We start from the raw sequence: 13,663 nt of genomic DNA, 5'->3' as shown, positions 1-13,663 counted from the left end.
TTACTGTCTTTCAAGGGCTGTAGTGGGCTTGGTTTTAAAGCCAGAGTGAAGTGTCTGGTATCATATCATATGAAAGTAGATGACCTAAGGCATCCATTGGTACCAACCATGTTATGCTAGCTTGTCGGGAAGGGGGCTAAATAACGCTCCAAATTTAGGCTAAATTATTTTCAGTAAAACAAAGTATTTCAGTTAATATTTCAGTAATTAATAAAAAAAAAGGTGATGGCACATTTGGGGTGTGTGTGTGTGTGGGTGGGTGTGGTGGGAGTAAATGTTCCAATAGCATACTAGAACGACCGCACCGTGGATTTATGCCTCCGCCATTAGTTCATTCTTGACTCAAAATCGGCATTTGAGGCAAATTGGAAGAAATTCCGTCAAGGCACTCCTGAGATGTTGTGTTACAGAGCTTGGAAATTGGGTGTGTGAGGTCATAGTGACCTTGACCTTTGACCTTTGACCACCAAAATCTAATCAGTTCATGCTTGAGTCCAAGTCGATGTTTGAGGCAAATTTGATTAAATTCCGTCAAGGCATTCCTGAGATATCGCGTTAACAAGCTTGAAAATGGCGTTCGAGAGGTCACAGTGACCTTGACCTTTGACCACCAAAATCTAATCAGATCATCCTTGAGTCTAAGTGGATGTTTGAGGCAAATTTGATGAAATTCCGTCAAGGCGTTCCTCAGATATCGCGTTGACGAACATCGGACGGACATACGTACGGACGGACAACCCGGATCCATAATGCCTCCGGCCTGGCTATCGCCGGCGGAGGCATAAAAAAGGGCTGACAGAAAGTTTGGGAACCACTGGTGTAACAGGTCTTACTCTGGATGGCAGGGGAGAAGGCAGGCTGTGGGTTGAAGAGGGGGTCGATTCCTGCACAGACTCCTGGGTAGTAGTAGTCCTGATTGCCGCACTGCTGCGCCCACAGAGGACCACACGTCTGTACCAGAAGACCACAGAAGAAGAGTGAGGCCACTGACTGATGTTCAAAGCTTTTGTCGCCTTCAAATGCTACCGGTAAGATCCTATGTCTGAAGTGAACAGTTCTTAAATCCAACTTGTCGTGCATTAAAGTGCAAATAATAACACAATGGAACCTGTAACAAAAGTAGTTATTGGGTGGCTGTTGTTTTGACTGGCACAGAACTACTTCCCACTTCAGTGACAGAATGAAGAGAAATGCACATCAGGCATGTAACTGATGTTTTAATTTATTAAACAAAAAGTTATTGACCAAACGTAAGGCAGATCATTTTACCATAAAATGATAAGGATTGGCCCGGGTTATCCATATATCATATCAGGCGAGTGCCCAGGGGACACACCACACATTCAAAACACAATTATACCTATATATATATATATATATATATATATATATATATATATATAAGGAGAAACCTGTTCACCACAGGAACTGAAGGTAGGCTGAAAACTACTACTTCCCCAAATGTGTTTGCCAGAGTCAGGCTTTTCTTAACCTGCCTGTTGCGTGAGAGATCTTTGAACATAGATGTTCGCCACAGTCCAGCTTTTCTTAACCTTCCTGTTGCGTGAGAGATCTTTGAACACAACTAAAAGATCTCTCACCACAGGGTGAGAGATCGCCACAGATATGTTCGCTACAGTCAGTGCTTTTCTGGTAACACTTTATAATAACTAGTACACACTATTAAGGATTAGTTAAGTATTAGTAAATACTTAATTCATCATTTATAAAGCATTGTTCATACATTACTAAGCATTTGTAAGTAACTAGGGTATCGGCCCCTAATGTGCCATTACTCGGTTGCTGCGTGGCGCCTCGCCTGCACTATTGGCATGCGCAGCACACATTTGCTCAACTTCGCATCACTGTCACAGATGATGTCACAATGCCTATGACATCATCAGTGACTATGACGTTGAGTTGATGCTTGCAGAAAGGTTTTCTCTTAACTGGATGCACAGTTTGTGATGCTTATAACAACCATAATTTTGAATAGCCTACGCATTGCAATATATTCAGGGATGGACTTGCCATCAGGACTACCAGGAGACTTCCCGCTGGGCCGCTCTATCTAGACCTACTCTAATCTTGGGTGCAGACACACATAATACGGAGGTTAAGCGGGATGGAGGGTGTTGTGCCAAAGAGTGATTAGCTGCCAAAAAGTGATTGCCAAAAAGTGATTAGTGTCATATAACCCATCCTTAAATCATGTTCATTATGGTTTCAAAATATAGGCCATACTAATATTAGACATACCAAACACATGTAAACATCACAAACAATACTACATGTATAGTATTGACATATAGGCCTATATAGACGTATAAACTAGGCAATACAGCTTTAACAGGTGGTGCTGGGGACAGTAATCCCCTTTAGGCAATTACTTTTTGGCAGACAATCACTTTTTAGCAATCACTTCTTGGCAGCTTCACTTCTTCATTTTTTGGCACAACACCTGGTCATCGCTTCTCTCTGCCTCCCAACACACACACACACACACACACACACACACACACACACACACACACACACACACACACACACACACACACACACAAGCACACACACACACACACACACACACACACACACACACACACACACACACACACACACACCATGGAAGTAGTGCAAATAAGTTGTTGTAAACCCTGTACAGTACTTATTTCTTTATTTTTCCTAGTATTTTTGTTGGTTGATTTCATTGGTTTACCCATTTGGTTTATTTGATTTTTTTTTTCTTTCCTCACCTGCACAATTTTATATTATGTTGCATTCTTTTTTTTCTTTGCAAATAATAAACATAAAACAAACAATAATAAGCACCTGACCTCTCTCTTTCCACAGGCATGCTGTAGGAAAAGTAACGTGTTGACAAGTTAGACTGTAGGAAAATAAGACTGTTAGGAAATTAACTCTGTTAATGAAATATTGCTAGTTTCCTAAAAAAGTTGGTAGTTTATTGTTGTTAATCAGGCTGCAATAGACATTTGGAAAGAAAGGGAAGATTATTCTGAAGATGTAATTTAGAGAGGCTATATATGGGTTTGAGAAAAGTTAGCTAAGAAATAAAATAAACGAACGGCTCATGGCTTTAACCAGTTCCTTGTGACCACAATGCTCGTTTTAGGCTGTGACAAGCAGACAACCACAACTGCAGATACAGTACAAGCATTTCCCCTGTGTGAGAGAATAGTACGGTAGATCTTTCCTGACTGAAACTTGCGGTCATTGACCACAGTGCAGTGAAATAAGCCGTGTTTTGCAGTGCGTGTTGCTTTAATTTGAATTTGCCTTAAATTAGTGCTATGACCAATGTGGTGAGAAGTGAAGAAGAGAAGAGAGAAGCGAAATATTTGATAGATTTATTTTTTATATAGCAGCCATGCATTTTATTTCATTAATTTTGTGGTAGTGCATCATGATCATTTAAGTAAAAAAGAGTATATATACATTAAACACGAATATGGTCATCAAGTGGACGAAGGGGGGCACTTCAAATGACGTCACCCTAGGGCACCACTTTGTGATAATCCGGGCGTGGATATGGCTCACATACTTTCCTCCAAGCAAATGTCTCAACTCATGGGGGAAAAATCCTGACTTTCCCAGCTGTATTTACTACTTTGTTGGTCATGTAGTTATCTCATAATTATAAATATTACAGCACATGTAGTGTTAATGTATACTGTATATAGCTTTATTTCAAAAGAAAAAAATTCTCATTTTTAATGAATACATTTGTTGTCCTCTGCATTATGTAATTTATGTTTGTTTTGAGGTCATATTAATAATTTGTGACAAGATCCATTTTTGAAATAGCACAGTTACATAGGCCATTCTAACACATGTACAGTCTCTCTCTCTCTCACACTCTCTTCTGTGAGAGTGCACATTAACAACCCTCGCACACACGCACGAACACGTGTGTGTGCACACACGCACACTCACTTACCATCAGACCATTGATTGTGGGCATCCGGGTGAGAGTCATGCCAAGACTCATGTTACGGTTGATTTCTCTGACATTTGGAATACTAACAGAATCTGCAAATATATTGACAAAGGTGATGAATTTGCAGTAGCTGTTATATTACAACTGCGTTTACTGTATTATGTACAAGCCCCAACCCATAATTTATTCAGCCAATGTTTACAAAAATGTGTATTACACTGACAAGTCCATTTTAGAGTAAAAAACATATTAAGGAATAAAAACATAAACAAAGCCACTAGCTGGGTGATATTGCGACAAACAAAAGGACAATATGTATGTATGTACAGTATGTGATTTGTAGTAGCTAAATCATTAAAAATGCCAATAATTATGTTTCGACCATTGTAAGAGGACAGTGCTCAAAACATGTATTTTTTTATGTGTTTGGACCACCACTGTAAAACCTAGTGGTCGAAACATTTCCGCTTTTTTAACGATGTAGCCACTATAAAGGCTTTTGAAATATTTCCTTCCTTGTATATATTTGTAGATTTGCAGTGCCTGGTAGCACTGCAAATCTACAGTACAGTGCAATACAGTGTTTCCCCATGGGGCACATTTTAAGATCTGCTTACACGTTCTATACACTTGTCTAAAGTTTGGTGGAAAGGTCAAAGGTGAAACAGCGAAACAGCAGAGCTTACCCTGCAGATTGAGCTTGTCACAGCTGCTCTGGGACCCTGAGACTGGACATTTATAAACATCCCCCTTCCTGTTTCGACTGAAACCACTCCAGGGAGCACCAACCAAGAGCCTGGAGAGAAAACACAGCAATATTCACCTCTTCCTCCCTCTCATAAACACTCAGCGCAAGAGGCATTTCTGGAGGCTGTATTTAATGTAATGAGGCTGTATTAAATGTAATGAGGCTTTTTCAGTGTCACGTGGTGGAAAAATATCATAGTTGTAGATGCTGACTTTTTTGTTATAGATTAAAGTAATTTAACTGTAGGTTTTTAAGAAATATAAAAAAAAACATATCATTGCAGATTACTTCTGATTTGGACGACAAACTTCCTTACAGCACTAATAGCTATGATTATTATAGATTTATCATAATTTACAAGCACTTAATAGCAATGTATAAATACCACAACTAATATAGGATGACGCAATATTCTTACATAATACAAGGCAATATAAGTGCACTATGTCTGTCTGGCTCTATTCCGAGCAACAGTGAGATATGTAATTCATCTGTATTAGATAAAAGGAGACAGAATTTCCCAAGTTGAGCATACAGTTCATCACCTATATTATTATGATTCACTGTGGGTTTCTCATGGAATATCGATGTGTAATATACACTTAATTAGGTATACTTCCCTGTTATGTTTGTGCAAACAGCTCACACCTCCAGACAATGAGTTACTGTAGGAGACAGTGACTCAGTAAATATATCATGTAGACCGGGTTGGGAGGTTTAGGTTAGGTTTAACTGTTGAACTAAATGTTGCATTGGTCAAGATGTATGATCTCAGACTATGATGATGTAAGAGACTTTTAAAATGGTGTGAAAATTGGCACCCTCAGATCCACTGGTTCCAGCGTCTCAGAAACCGCTGAAATCCTTTGATTTCGCCTTACTACAGTTTCCTGAATTTAGTGAAAATGGTGTAATAAACAACATGCATTCAGCAGCTATGCTGTGGACAAAAAGCCTTGTAGATGAGCTCAGGGGAGAATGGCAAGACATATTAAAACTATATTACTTATACAAATAACATATCCGTATAACAGGGCTTTGAAGGAAGGCATCTCAAAACGCACAACTCATTGAACAAAGAAGCGGAGCAGACAGGGACAAGAAGATGAAGCCACAGTGGACACATGAGCAGCAGAACTGGACTACTGGAAGAACAGCGTCTGGTGGTGCAACAACTTCTGGTTTCATAGACCGCAACATGCTTATGGATCAGAATTTGGTCTAAACAACATCCATAAAAATTTGAGTAAACACACGCACATCTCTTCTTGTAGGTGCTGAGTCCAAAAAGGTTAATTCATCAAGATTAAACTCTTTTAGACTCTCTTAGACTCGCAACACTGATTAGCTCCCAATGTTTTGTTTAATTTTGCATTTTAAAAGACAACGTTTCGAGCCATTGCAGGCTCTTCGTCAGGTCAGGCAGCAATGATGGGGATGGAAACAACATCCATCCATGACGAATGGATCCATCCTGCTTGGTGTCAACGCAAGAGGCTGATGATGGGGGTGAAAATGCTCCATGTCATGAAAACATAGTCAACGGACTTGAATGATGTACACATCTTTTCAAGAGGGTTCCAGGAACAAGGCAGGCGGTTTACTCCAGCAGCCTGCACATGCAGTCCTCACATCTCAACCCAATACAGCATCTTTGGGATGAAGTGGAACAGGATGTAGCATATAAATAATATGCGTGTCTACTGGAACTTTCCAGTTAGCATGGACCAAGACGCCTGTGGAACGTTTTCCAGCACCTTGTTAAACCTAATAAAGTGGCCACTGCCAGTAGGCTATGTGCTGTTAGCCTATGCACTTGCTTTGTTTGCGGGTATATCTGACATACAGTAGCCTACAGTACATACTCAATGGTGACATCGTCATCTTTTCCACTTTGATTGCTACAGTATGTAAGAGAAGGAAGTAAATAATTAACCGACTTTCCAAAGAAAGCGACCTGGAAACCTGAATCAAAGCCATGCAGTCTGGGGCTTGCAGAAGAAAACATGATGATGTAAGCTGTGCATCACTTTCTGATAAGATTGGCAGTGGTGATGAACCACTTCATTTGCTCTCACTAACATGACTTGAGGAAACAAGTTCAGACTGAAACGTAATCACGACAAACAATCACTCGTCTTTCATTCAACTGTGACTTGGGGCGAGGACGTGCACTTGTACCATTTGCCTTGATGATTTGTCACTTGTTGGATCGTGTAGCCAAACTCTTCTCCTGCCGGGCCGCTGAAGATCTTGGCGTCTGCAGTGCCAACGTTGAAGGACTCTGAGTACCAGATTCTGTCAACTGGAGAAGAAAGAAATAGAGAAATAGATGACTCCTTGACAGCTAGTGACAGTGGTAGTGAAGGTTTGCTTGTACTGTACATCAATACTTCAACAATAACCTTCGCTTTTCGGGATCAAATCAGAAACATTTTTAAGAATCCATTTGAAATCTGGGTCCTATAATATTCAGACTGAGGTGCTATTGGAGATGATTTCAAAAAATTTGAAAACAATCTTATTCGATTAACCTAGCCCGAAAGCTGATTTGTCAAAGCAAAATGGAGCATTATAACATGAACGTTGGGGTGGCCTGAGGAATTACAGATCTGGTGAGGAAAACGGATGTGATTTCACAATTAAATCGGTTGTGATTCTGGTCTGATGGAAGATTTTACGGGAAAGGTGATGTTTACTCCTCACTCCTGTAATAGTTGCAGCCAGCCGGACTTCCCCCTTTGACTCAGGGTATTTTTTGTGACTGAATCACCTCAAGCTTTTTTATCACCATCAGTCTGAGTCATGAAGGCAGCCCACCCTGAAATAGCCACAAAACACATGAAATATAATACTCTAACTATAATACATAAAGAGATAAGGCTTTGATTACCGGTAATAAATATATTATGTCTCGGGGCGGTGTGCGTCGATAAGGACCCGATCCAAAGTCAAACACAGCCCTCTGAACCCCCTCAGGACATGGAATTTGCTTCTCCCAGTGAATCTCGCTGCAGTTGATCACTTAGACCCACAAGCCCATACACGCAGCACCGCTACACACCAGCCTCAGCAGCAGAGGAATGTCCACTGGGTTCAGGATACATTTAGTACAGCACAGGCTACAGTACAACCTTCCTGCCCCCACCTGTTTACCTGGCACCAGTGCTTAGCCTAATATTCTCTTTGGTGCCAGAAAGGGGCATGTGTGATGTGTGGAAGTATGATTAAAGTTTTGTTTTTCCTGGCTGCTTCTTGAAACTCTCCATAAATTGTGGCCATGCATCTACAGTTTGAGCAACACAAACTGTGTATGACTATATTCCCTGTAGGCTACAGTAGCCTACAGTGGGATGCACAGTAAACAGCCTTATTTAATCCATATGTTTGGACTGGGGGAGTGAGTGGTTTCAGTAGTCGGTGGCAGAGGAAGAATTGTGCATGCAGCCATTGCAGCCCAGCGAGGGTGATATGAAATGTAATGTAAAGTGATAGCATTTCTATTGAGATCCATTAAGTGAAGGGGATTGTGTTACTGACACTAAAACACACCCGGTGCTCTCGGCTGTTAATCAGAGGTGCCAGTGTAATGTAACCTATCACAGTTCACTTTTACATTCAAAGCTATAAAACGTTGACTATTACTGAACGACGGCCAAAACGCACCGATGATTCCAACCCTATAAAAACGATGCACACGTGTTTTGATAGCATTTCTCTCCAAGACTCAAAATGAACCTGCATCAATTAAAAGAGTGAGCGGACTACGGAGCGCATCACGTTGAAAACGTCTAAAATATAGTAGGCTAAAAGTTACTTGATGCGTAAAAAAGCGTGATCTATTCCCCTCCTCGAAGAAGTTCACTAGCCTACTTCAATAGTACTTACTTATGACAAATATGGTACAGATGATATTCCTCCCGAAGTACTCCATCTTCACCTTTGTGTGGGATGAGTAGCCTAGTTACTGTAGTCGCACTTGTCAAAGTTGTAGCTCCACTGCATCGTTCACCACGCAGATAGTGGTGACGTCCCGGTGAGTTCTCGTCTAATAAACACTGTGCTCTGCTGGATAGCTACTTCCTTGTATTATTAGGAAAACCAAAGGACCCGCTGATGCACAAAGTTTGACCGGCTATTTTACGGCTGGGAAGTTTTCAATTACGTTTCTTTCATCACTTGAAGAGTCCAGTTGGACGCTGTGTTGCTACACGCAGTCTGACGCAGAAGACCTGAATCATAAAGCCTACAATAGGCTACATTAAACCGTGAGCAGAAAATCTAAGAGAAACCCATATTGCTAAATAATAAATAAATAATAAAACATGAACACAATCCGCCCAATTAGAGTAGTAAATGAACAACAATCCATCAACTGAGCATGCAAACGCCACCAACTGATGTCATACCCCCTTGGCCCTGATGATGTCATGCCCCACAATCATTGAGCAATGTCATACCCACTGATGATGTCATTCTTCTTCTTCTTCTGTGGTGTTTAATGGCAGTTGGCATCAATTTTATGTTGCATTGCCGCCTCTTCTGGATTTATCCATCCACTGTTTCCCTACGTTCTCTGTCATGCCCCACAATCGTCGTGTTGGCCAGAGCAATGATGTCATTGTCGAGTGGTGGTGGCCAGTGCTGACTGATGATGTCATAGCATGCTCAGAACGTTGAGTGGTAGCCATGGTGACTGATGTCACACCCACTGATGATGTCATGTCATACATCATGTGTGACATCATCAGTGATGTCATAGACTGAATTGTGATGTAATAAATCACTGATGTCATACCCACTAATGATGTCATGTCATAGCCACTAATGATGTCATAGATATTGTGACATCTTCAGTGATGTCACAATGGTTCGTTATTATAATTCATGTGTAATTGTGTGTGTCCGGAGTTGCAAGGCGCATAAGTGATGTCACAATGGCTCGAGTGACATCACTGAAGAGGCACGACATCACATTTCAATTGAGGTCATAGACATCCTATTACTATTTGGAGGTGTCTGTGTGTGTCTGTTTGTGTGGAGTTGCAAGGATGCACCGACATCATAAGTGATATTGAGGCACTTCCAGAACACAAGAGGACGGAAGACCTGGACCAGGTCACCGTTTGGTCCCGCTGCACATGTGGAAGACCACAGAAGGGACACGTGAACAGACAGAAGTGTGTGGCGCGCCGTGCCTGAGTTGGCATGAGTTTGGTCAAACACACCCAGAAAAAGTGTACCCATGGCGCAGTGTCTCCAGTCTCCACCTTAGAAATAAAATGAGCATGCAGAATTTCTAGTAATATTATAATAAATCATCAGTATAAGTGGGAGCTGGGACTCTGTCTGTCTGTCTGTCTGTCTGTATGAGGTTTGTTGTAGGCCTAGCCTACTGTTAAAGCATAAAATGAAGAATATACTGTTATAATACATGGTGTAAATATATAAACAATGTATGTATGGGTTGGAAGCTAACAGGTTGTGTTAATTGATGAGAGAGAGACAGAGAGAGACAGAGAGAGGGGGAGGGAGAGACATTTTCATTTGGTGGCAACAGGAGCTTACAATGGAATATTAGACAGGATGGCATCAAGCCAAAATAAAATGTCCTTCAATTGTGACAATTGAAGGGCGTTTTATTGCTTTTTTTATTGCTTGCTCAATGTCTCTGCCTGTCTGTGGTTGGGCAATTTTGTTTCTTTGTGTTTGCGCTTTTTACTGTTGGATTTAATGTTCGTTTCCATCGAGGACCACAATGGAAATAAGTGTTTTAATTATGAATAAGTTCTTGTGCTATCCTCTGATTGCAGTGATGTGGGGCTGTTATTAGCTTGGTAGACTGACACCTAATAATGTCACCTATTGCCAATCTTCTGCTTGATCTAATTGTGGATCCAGCCAGGGTATGTAGGTGCAGAGGTGAGGGCACAGCCTGGGTATGTAGGTGTAGAGGTGAGGGCACAGCCAGGGTATGTAGGTGCAGAGGTGAGGGCACAGCCTGGGTATGTAGGTGCAGAGGTGAGGGCACAGCCTGGGTATGTAGGTGCAGAGGTGAGGGCACAGCCTGGGTATGTAGGTGCAGAGGTGAGGGCACAGCCAGGGTATGTAGGTGCAGAGGTGAGGGCACAGCAAGGATGCTCTGTGTACAAACTGGAGATCTGACAACTCAGATCTGTCAGGCTGTCCAGTAGTGGTGAATTGATTCATTTAATTCATTTGACTCATTTGATTCACCAATCCAAAAATGAGAAATCATGACCAACTGTATTGCAGGTCACCCCACCTCTCCTGTCCCAATACCATGAGCAAACTAGCTCATTTGCTGAAACCATATTCACAAAATGCCAAATAGCCTGCAGTCCTATCTCAGGAATTAGTGGAACATCCTTAGTTAACTTGGCCTTAAGTAGGTCAAGTCATATTTTAAATCACAATGATGAATTTATCAACTAGGCGTACCCTCCAAGCTGCCATAATTTAGGTCTTCATATTACTAACCACAAAAATTCAATAAATGGCTGGCAGTAGGAATAGTATTTTGGATTGGCTCATTTACAAACTACTCTACTCGATAGAGGCTATGCAGATCTTATTCACAAAGTTGAGGAACATTATGTTAGATTTGTCCAGTAAAAGTAATTCACGACCTGAATGAAACAATTTCTGGTCTAAATTTCAACCAAACGCAGATGAATTTGTAACTCGTTCACACTGGCTGATCTGTCCAGTCACCTGCTGGGCTGGAATACTTTGAGTGAGACATTTGAACATTTGTGAATCAGTGTGTGTGAACTGGACCCGCCTCCAGAGAGCGTCCAGATACACTGACGTCATCGGCAAGGCAAGTAGGCCACAGTTTGTCTTTGTCTGAGAGTTGAATTGAGACTATTGATCTTAAGAGCCCTAGTTAAGTGACTCATTCTATTTATTTGTTCAGTTCAAGTGATTCAACACTGGGTGGCCTGAAAGAAACAATTGTGATCTGATTCAGCAACTGCCTTGCTAAATGCTTCGCCTACTGGCCAGTTTGTTCAGTCATGACTCGTATACAAGTCATCTGGTGGGCTGGACTAGCTTGAGAATACAAAATGAACAAGTTTAAGCATTTATGTTACTGAGTGATATGGACCAGTTCCTAGAGAGGCAGCATGTCTTTGTATCTAATGTTGATTTTGATTGAAATTTTCATAATTGTGTTACTTCATCATAAACTAAGAAAGCTGTAGGCTATTTCCGAATTAATGAAATCTCTCCCTGAAAAGCAATTGTGAGCAAAACATGATTATTTGGGAGATGACAATCTCTTACTTATTCAAGAGATATCAAAACTGTGCATTGCACATGCTGAAGTTCAGTAAACACTTAAGGGTACCGGTATGTGTCCTAGTTGCTGCACTAGCGCCTCCTCTGGGGTGCCTGTTTGGAGGAGGGGGGGGGAGAACTGGGGGGAATAGCGTGATCCTCCCAGCCGCTACCTCCTGCCAGTGAATCGCCTCGCTGTACGGTGAAAAGAAGCAGCTGGAGACTGCACATGTATCAGAGCAAGCATGTGCTAGTCTACAACTCTCCCCAGATCGGAGGAGGGGGTGGAGCCAAGACCAGGACAGCAGGGGGAATTGGCCAAGTACAGTCAATTGGGGAGAAAATAAGGGGAAATCTGAATTTTCTTTATTAAAAAAACAAACAAAACTGTTCATTACTGATATTATAGACTAACAAACTCCAGCAGTTAAATCCTTTTTCCTCTAACAAGTTAATGCATGTCTTCATCGACATCTCTCCTGGTTGTGCGTAAGGAGGCCACAATGCTTACGCATTTCCTTCGAATTTCTAGCGATCTACATTCCTGTTAAGTAATATTTCCTTCGGATTTAGGGCTAATGTAAGATCAGGGTTAGGGTTACATAGTCTGTGAAGATACACTAAAATGGCCAAGTAACACTTTGTCCAACATTTACTGTTTTGTCACCTGATAGTGGAGTGCAACATTGGACATTTAGAGCTGGCTGGCATGTCTGGAGACAATTTATGATTGCAGACTAAGCTTAACTATCTATACTGTGCACATTAACTTGACCTCATTTGATTAATTAAGTATATTCCATTATGATTCAATTAATTTAAAATTCATTAATCCCCTTAGACAACTGATTTAATGGTCAACACAAACTGATGCTTTGAAAGTAAAGCTTTCTCGATATAGCACTTTTTAAAACACAGTTACAAAGTGCTACACACACACACACACACACACACACACACACACACACACACACACACACACACACACACACACAAACGAATAAATAAAGCAGAATGACACAATATAATATATGATACAATATAAAACACGGCACAATAAGAAACAGACCAAAGTAGAATGAACAAAAACACAGAACACAGCACAACAACGAGACATAGACCAACAATAAAACAAACAAAAACATACGAGAGGGATAGAGATCTATAAAAAGGCTTGCCTATAAAGATGGGGTTGTACTTCCATAATCATGGAAAACTATGCACAGCTTTATTTGCTCAAATGCTTGCTTGTGGTGAAATAAAAGCAAGGCAAAATACTTAGCCTATCATCTCTATGGTAAAAGCATAAACCTAACCAATGCTGGTTCTCTTTGATTTTTCACAAACATTCCAGCAATGCATTCATAACATTGTTGTTGTTTTCTGTCCAATTCTGAGTAGAAACAGAGACACAGAATCAGAGACACAGAGACAGAGATACAGAGACACACAGTTTGAAGTGAGTGGATAGTAGGAACAAGTTAATCCCTCTTTCACACTCGTCTGCTGACCGATGTGTTTTGCCTGGTGTATTGTGGGCCAGACAATCACATCCAGCAGGCTCAGAGGCGCTCACGAGTCACTGCACACAGACATGGTGGTCATGTGACTTGGGTGAAGTTGCAGATCTAGTCATCTTTTGTTTTTAC

General features: G+C 41.1%; 1 protein-coding gene across 1 annotated transcript in view; it reads right to left on the bottom strand.

The window, feature by feature from the left end:
* Positions 1-8,687, bottom strand: part of itga2.2 (integrin, alpha 2 (CD49B, alpha 2 subunit of VLA-2 receptor), tandem duplicate 2) — a 39,485-nt gene extending 30,798 nt beyond the window's left edge. Inside the window, exons 1-5 of the mRNA XM_083644875.1 lie at positions 8,598-8,687; positions 6,891-7,014; positions 4,648-4,757; positions 3,962-4,053; positions 834-951 (exon numbers count right to left, since the gene is read on the bottom strand). Coding sequence (XP_083501001.1) covers positions 834-951; positions 3,962-4,053; positions 4,648-4,757; positions 6,891-7,014; positions 8,598-8,643 — 490 coding nt within the window. The 5' untranslated portion in view covers positions 8,644-8,687. The remainder of the gene's footprint in view (positions 1-833; positions 952-3,961; positions 4,054-4,647; positions 4,758-6,890; positions 7,015-8,597) is intronic.
* Between the last annotated feature and the right edge of the window lie 4,976 nt (positions 8,688-13,663).

The sequence above is a fragment of the Poromitra crassiceps genome, assembly GCF_964638095.1.
Source record: "Poromitra crassiceps genome assembly, chromosome: 10".
NCBI classification, from domain to species: domain Eukaryota; kingdom Metazoa; phylum Chordata; class Actinopteri; order Beryciformes; family Melamphaidae; genus Poromitra; species Poromitra crassiceps.
This window is presented reverse-complemented; position numbering and strand designations above follow the sequence as displayed.